Here is a 6,822-nt window from a genome sequence, read left to right as displayed (position 1 = left end):
CTTGGTTTCATTCCGCATGATGTATATAATGTATAGGACCATTCTATACTCGAATTAAACATTCAGCCAAAAAAAAAAAAAAAAAAAAAAAACATTTGATGCAGCCATATTGAGAACAAGCCTTGGGTATAATTTAACGTTGTATGTATTTTGTGTAGTGTAGGTAATATAATATGAATTTTTTTTTTTTTTTTTTTTTTTTAATTAAAATTACTTTTAAGAAGAGATTGACAATACATGCTTCTTAATACTGCGTTCTGCTTTGCTGTAAACACTCATATATATATACACCCACCACAGGGCAGGGCAGCAGTGTGGAGTAGTGGTTAGGGCTCTGGACTCTTGACCAGAGGGTCGTGGGTTCAATCCCTGGTGGGGGACACTGCTGCTGTATCCTTGAGCAAGGTACTTTACCTAGATTGCTCCAGTAAAAACCCAACTGTATAAATGGGGAATTGTATGTAAAATGAATGTGGTATCTTGTAATATATATATATATATATATATATATATATATATATATATATATAACAGCGAATGTAAATTGTGGTTTACTGGATGTGTCAAATTAAAGGGATGAAATGTAAGTCTATCAGAGAGAACTGCAATTATGTAAAACCTTACGTTAAATGTTGCAATGAAAACACTGTTTGATTTGTCACGATATTGAAGTTTGTCACTTGCTTACATGCTTTTTTTGCATATTTGACCTGATGAAATTATGAAAAACAATTAACTTGAAAGGACAATGCGTGACTTTCCCGTGTCACTCAAGTTTTACCGACTCATGAACTTTTCAAATGGGAAACAAATGAATGCATGGTTTTATGTATTACTTTGTTCTTCTTCTGAACAGTAACAGACAAAGAATGTAGGACAAGAGGCTCAATTTTTAATTTTAAAAATAACAACGAATTTATTGTCACAACTTTAGACAAAGACAAAACTACATACACACTTGATCAGGTACAAATAAAAAAAGGGATTGCGTTTAGGGGGACAGTTTACTTCTCGGATAACAGTGTGATAAACAGGTACTTTGTGCTTAATATTTCGCATGTATAACTGAAAACACATTGCATTGAGCCTCACATTTTAAATGTATTACCTCTTAGTGTATGAATAAAAGATCACAGTGATACAAAACACAGTGTAGGGCTGCGTGGGGATTCCAGGAAAGTTAATTCAGTGTAAGCCTAAAAGCTGAGGTACATTATTTTAATGTATTTAAAAATATACTTCTTTTAGGAAGAGTAAATCAACTTTTTGAAGAAATAATGCAATAAAAAATGTTTTAAGTCTAATATTTGTCTCAATTGTATCAGTGAATCCCAATATAGATAAAATATAAGGATATATTCTGCTTAATTAGTTATTGTTACGCCATAGTAAACTATCATGTGGCATACTAGCATGCAATGTACGGGCAACCTTTAATATAACTGACGTAATTATTTGACGAATAAATGTCATATACCTTTATTCAGAATTAATTCTGAAAAATCCAATCATACATTTTTGACACAGGTATTTTTGTTCAATTTAAACAATTATAAATTATTAGATTATTTCAGCATGGAAACAAGACAATTCATCAAGTAAATCGTAGCAACAAACTTCTCCAAAGTGACAAGCAATTCATTTTTAGTGCACAATACATGTGTTTACAAGTACATTTCTACAAATAACGTCAAACCTTTAGACTGTGGTATATTTGAAAGTGAGCGAGGCAAAAAGCCTGTCCATGGGTTATATTGAAAGTCCTTATAGAAGACATGAATAGATCCCTGCTATATTCTTAATAAAATATGAAGTCACACTGAGTATTGCAGTTAGTGAACCGCTGAATATTTCATCCTTTTCTGCTTTTGTCTTTGATTGCAAAACCAGACTCTAACTACGTTCTTTTTAAGGTCCAGTTTTTCTGCGATGGCCGCGATTTTTTCCGAAGAGGGACGGGGTTGGATAGCGAAATATGCCTCCAAAGAGCGCTTTTCCGGTGCTGCGATTGAGGTGCGTTTGCGTTTTCTTTCGCTGCCATTGAAAGGGTCTGGTTTGTTGTTCTTCTCCCGGTACGCCGCCTCTGCTTCTTCAAGCCAGGCTTGCAGGACAGGTTTAAGAGCGATCATGTTGTTGTGGGACAAGGTCAAGGACTCAAACCTGCATATGGTGCTCTGGCTAAGGGAGCCAACCCCTGGTATCTTCAGGTTGGCGAGGGCTGAGCCCACATCTGCCTGTGTCACCCCAAGCTTGATCCGTCTTTGTTTAAATCTCTCCGCGAACGCTTCCAACTCGCGTGGGTCTGATTCCACATCGTTCATGCAGGTCATCCCATTGTGAGAGGAGATGGAGTGGTGGTGCCCCATGCTCATTGCTTGGTGGAGATGACCCATGGTTTGCAGATGATGCTGGTGAACTTGAGCAGACATGACAGACGGATCAGGGGCCCCCATTCCGGTTAGACTTGGAGAGATGTGGTCGAGGAGGTCTCCTTCCAGACTTTGGTGCAGGTGATGGTGTGGGTGTGAGGTCAAGGTGGATGGGTGAGAGATGGGCACTGTAGAAGAGGTAGAGGCGCAGGAGACACTGCTCATGGTATGATAGGTCACGTCTGGCTTAAAAGGATGGCTCTTGCCGTGGGAGACAATGTCAACAGCCGCCAGAGCTTCAGCGCGGGCCAGCAGACTCTCATCAAAGCCTCCAAATATATTGCCCTGGAGCTGGAAGCAAGAATGCGCACATTGGAGTCAGTGGGGAATTCTGTCAACTCAGGATTAAAAAACATTTTCAAACACAGAGAGAATCCTCCTCAAAGCCCAGGTCATAAAAATTAATATGAAGGCAGAAGCTTTGCTTGAATAGACATGAGGATCAGAGACAGAAAGAGAGAGAGAGAGAGAGAGAGAGAGAGAGAGAGAGAGAGAGAGAGAGAGAGAGAGAGAGAGAGAGAGAGAGAGAGAGAGAGAGAGGATCTGATTGTTCTGGAAACATGAAAAAAACATTAAGCCAGTGCCTGTCAGAAAATTGTACCTTAAAGCAGTAATTATGCAGATTTACATACCTGTGGATTTGGAAGGCAAACTCTGCGCATCGCCTCTGAACTGGAGTGCAGGCTGTATTTGGACTCTTGCAGGGCATGGTGCATAGAGAAAGGCTGCTTGCTATTCATGGTCATCATCTTTGCTGCGCACCTTGCAGGTGAGCGGTCCTGGCATAGATGCTGGGTCGACTCTCTGGCTTGTTCCTGTCAATGTGAGCTATTTCCAATGACAGAGCCTCTCTCTATGTATCTCTCTCCACCTGCTTCTTTACTCATCTTACAAGCCGCATGCCAGGAATAGGACCGGCAGCTGTGCGCAAGCGTGTTGCAAGCAGAATGAGAGGAAATTAGCCCGAGGAGCCAAAGCCATTTAGTTGTTCAGTGTGACCTGGCTATTTTATGGAGGCTATTGATGCTAGGTTTATTAAAATGCAATTGGCTACACCATATTGTATGACGCGCTCAGGCAGCAAGGTATAGATGTGCCTTGTATTTTAATTATCCACATTACTAATGGGCAGCAGTGTGGAGTAGTGGTTAGGGCTCTGGACTCTTGACCGGAGGGTCGTGGGTTCAATCCCCAGTGGGGGACACTGCTGTTGTACCCTTGAGCAAGGTACTTTACCTAGATTGCTCCAGTAAAAGCCCAACTGTATAAATGGCTAATTGTATGTAAAAATAATGTGATATCTGTATAATGTGAAATAATGTATAATGTGATACCTTGTAACAATTGTAAGTCGCCCTGGATAAGGGCGTCTGCTAAGAAATAAATAATAATAATAATAATAATAATGGAAAGCACTTCAGTTCAAAACGAATAGTCCCACCTAAAGCGCAAGTAAAGCTTTGTATTTTTGGTTATTTGCTGTATATGTATGTATGCATTTATGTGTTAAGAGTGAACACGTTTTTACATGTGTTTTATACACACACACCCACCCACACACACACACCCACCCACCCACACACACACCCACCCACCCACACACACACACACATACACACACACACACACACACACACACACACACACATATATATATATATATATTCACTGTACATATATACCGTATTTTGACGGTAAATGTGCCTTAGTGTATTTCTATACCTAATTTTATTAAAGCATTTTACACTAATATAGAACAACTTTTTTTCAGAAGAAAACATTTAGTGTTTAAAACTATACATGCTAGTATGACAGAATGACAGGAATTAAGCGATTTAGATTACTCCTGTATAATAAATATATAATACAGGATCAGGGTCGCTGGGAAATGTTAAGTTTCCTAAGCTTTCAAAGAAAGAGAGAAGGAAAGAAAGAAAGAAAGGTTAAGAAGGCTTCAAACCCGAACACCCTACTACTAATAGTACCTGACACCTGAACACAACACAGCTTAAACACCTTCAATAAACACGAGAAAGGCACACACGGCCTCGCAAAGGACCTGTTGGGTGTTTTAACATTAGAATTAAGTAAAAAAAATACTTTTCTTAATTTAATATCAAAGAGAGAAAACGTACTTCCATTATTTTGATTCTGTATCATCAAATGCAACATAACGATCAGGTTAAGCAGTCTATTTGGACTCCCAGCTTTCTACCAAAAAAAAAAGTATTAAAATTATTCCATTCTTTAGGAGCTCGTCTTTTGAAGAAATGCAAGTGGACAATGTTGTGGTTGCATTTAGCACGTGTAAATAGCATAAGCAAATACCTGGCTTATCTTGGTAGCATTCTGTTGACATTCAGCTTCATTGACATGAAATGAAGAAACAGCTATTACGCATGTATACTGCTAGACATGGTGTTTAATTAATAACTCGCTGAAACATATTGACATATCTCGTCACACTTATCGATATGGTCTAAAATGTCCTTAACATCAACGGTTTGTTAAATACTTCAAAAAAAAAAAAAAAAAAAAAAATACTCAACAACAAAGAATTGTGATTTCCTGACCCCGTAGTTAATCTTTGTCTGAGCTATTAAGGTTCCCTGGAGCAAGGACCAAAGCATCTTTAATAACTTTCTCAACATTTGGACTGACTGAATCATTATCCCAATATACACGGAACGTGTATGTATAATGTAAGAATGACTTCTACCACTTAAGCCTACAGTTAGTATGATAATTTCCCCCTAACTTCGTTCATCATGAATTATTAAATGCATTAATGGGTGGCTGTTGGGCTTCAAATTTGACATGAGAACAACCACACACTGTGGGGTAAGGTCAGTTAGTGGCTTACATTTTTTAAAAATGACGATGGAAATTAAAGAGATTTTAAATGTTGCTACAAGCCCGTAACATTATTCATATTCCATAATTACTGGATTAATTAAAATGATTAATTAGTATGTCTAGTTTTATAATAATGACTATAGGTGTATATACGGTTAACTGTTTCATATTTACTGGGTTACAGGGTTAGTTGCAGTTATTTTTGTATAATAAAGCCAAAAATAAAATAATGTATTCAAAATATGAAGGGGATTGAAGAACACACCGGGTGAAGAGAAACTTCCTGAAGTTTTTGAACTGTGAAGTTCTACTTTTCACTTTGACCATTGGCGTCGAAGTCTACAGCACTAAGTCCAGCACCTTGGAGAGCTCACAGCTCTCAATGCAAGCGGAGGTGCCCGAGAAAAGTCATGCTGTCCTTCGATAATAGTTTCTGTCATCTTTCCGGGGTTTTGATTCATCAAGATGCCTTTCTTACATCCCAAGCGAGTGCTGGGACAGTTGAAGATGGCTTGCATGCTATCATTTTTCATCAAGCACAGCAGCTGCACAAATGGAACCTGAACATTAGCGAATCTTAGAAAGAACTCGTCTCAGTCACATCAGGGGAAGAAAATCACCGTCTTGTCGCATATCTGACTGCATTTGATTTATTATAAAAAATTTAAAGCAAATCATTTATATTTCACAGGGCCTAAATAGCTACATGAAAGTTTTATCTAAAGTGGCACTATATTTATCTCACGCCCTTGTATGCTGGAGGTAATTAATAGATGTATAAATTGTATTGGATTTCCCCTTAATTATTTAACGTACTTCTTATGCTTTCCTGGCTATGATGAAAGTCAACATGGAAAACAACAACATATATAATACGCTATTCCATCATTATAGGTTTAATAATCACATGGTTTGTATTTCTCTAATATGTTCATAATTTAAACCAATAATATCATGCTACTTAATATCAGCCACATAGCAGTGTAGTAGAATGTCTCCCATATTAATAAAACTTATAAAAATGAGAAAAACATTTTTTTGTAGTAGGATATATTATATACATGTATGTAATAGTTTATAATATATAATGACTGATGTACACGACCTAATGATGATGATGATAATAATAATAATAATAATAATAATAATAATAATAATAATAATAATAATAACATTCATCATCATCATCTTCATCTTCTTTGCATATACCAACGATAGCCTTTTCTCTTGTTAAACTGAAACAGAGTATTTAACAACAATATGTGTACGATAGAGTATCGCTTTAATTAAGACAATAAAATATTTATGCTTCTGGCCATGTATATTGACGTTGCACCTTAGAAATAGCAGGGAGAGGCCTGTGGACAAACAATAACAATAATGCAGAAAAGAGCCCATATGGTCTGCCATCAGAGCCCATCAGCAGGCTTAAATGTGTCACTGCAATGGCTTGGCTCGTTCATTCAAATACCCGTAAATAATTGATCATACTTCTGAAAAGACCTGCTAAAAATTCAGAGGTGGCTTGTATCAAGTT

The 6,822-nt window shown here is 37.4% G+C and overlaps 1 protein-coding gene across 1 annotated transcript; it reads right to left on the bottom strand.

Annotated features, from left to right (window-relative positions):
- Positions 1–713: 713 nt before the first annotated feature.
- On the bottom strand, positions 714–3,386 carry LOC117431019 (POU domain, class 4, transcription factor 3-like). Its single transcript, XM_034051591.3, has 2 exons — positions 3,062–3,386; positions 714–2,720 (listed from the first exon to the last, which is right to left on the bottom strand). Exons 1-2 carry the CDS (start codon positions 3,176–3,178, stop codon positions 1,833–1,835), a joined length of 1,005 nt encoding a protein of 334 aa, XP_033907482.3. The 5' UTR covers positions 3,179–3,386; the 3' UTR covers positions 714–1,832.
- Positions 3,387–6,822: the final 3,436 nt, after the last annotated feature.

Source organism: Acipenser ruthenus, chromosome 22 (assembly GCF_902713425.1).
Source record: "Acipenser ruthenus chromosome 22, fAciRut3.2 maternal haplotype, whole genome shotgun sequence".
Taxonomy (NCBI): domain Eukaryota; kingdom Metazoa; phylum Chordata; class Actinopteri; order Acipenseriformes; family Acipenseridae; genus Acipenser; species Acipenser ruthenus.
Note: the sequence above shows the minus strand (reverse complement) of the source record. Positions and strands in the feature narration are given on the sequence as shown.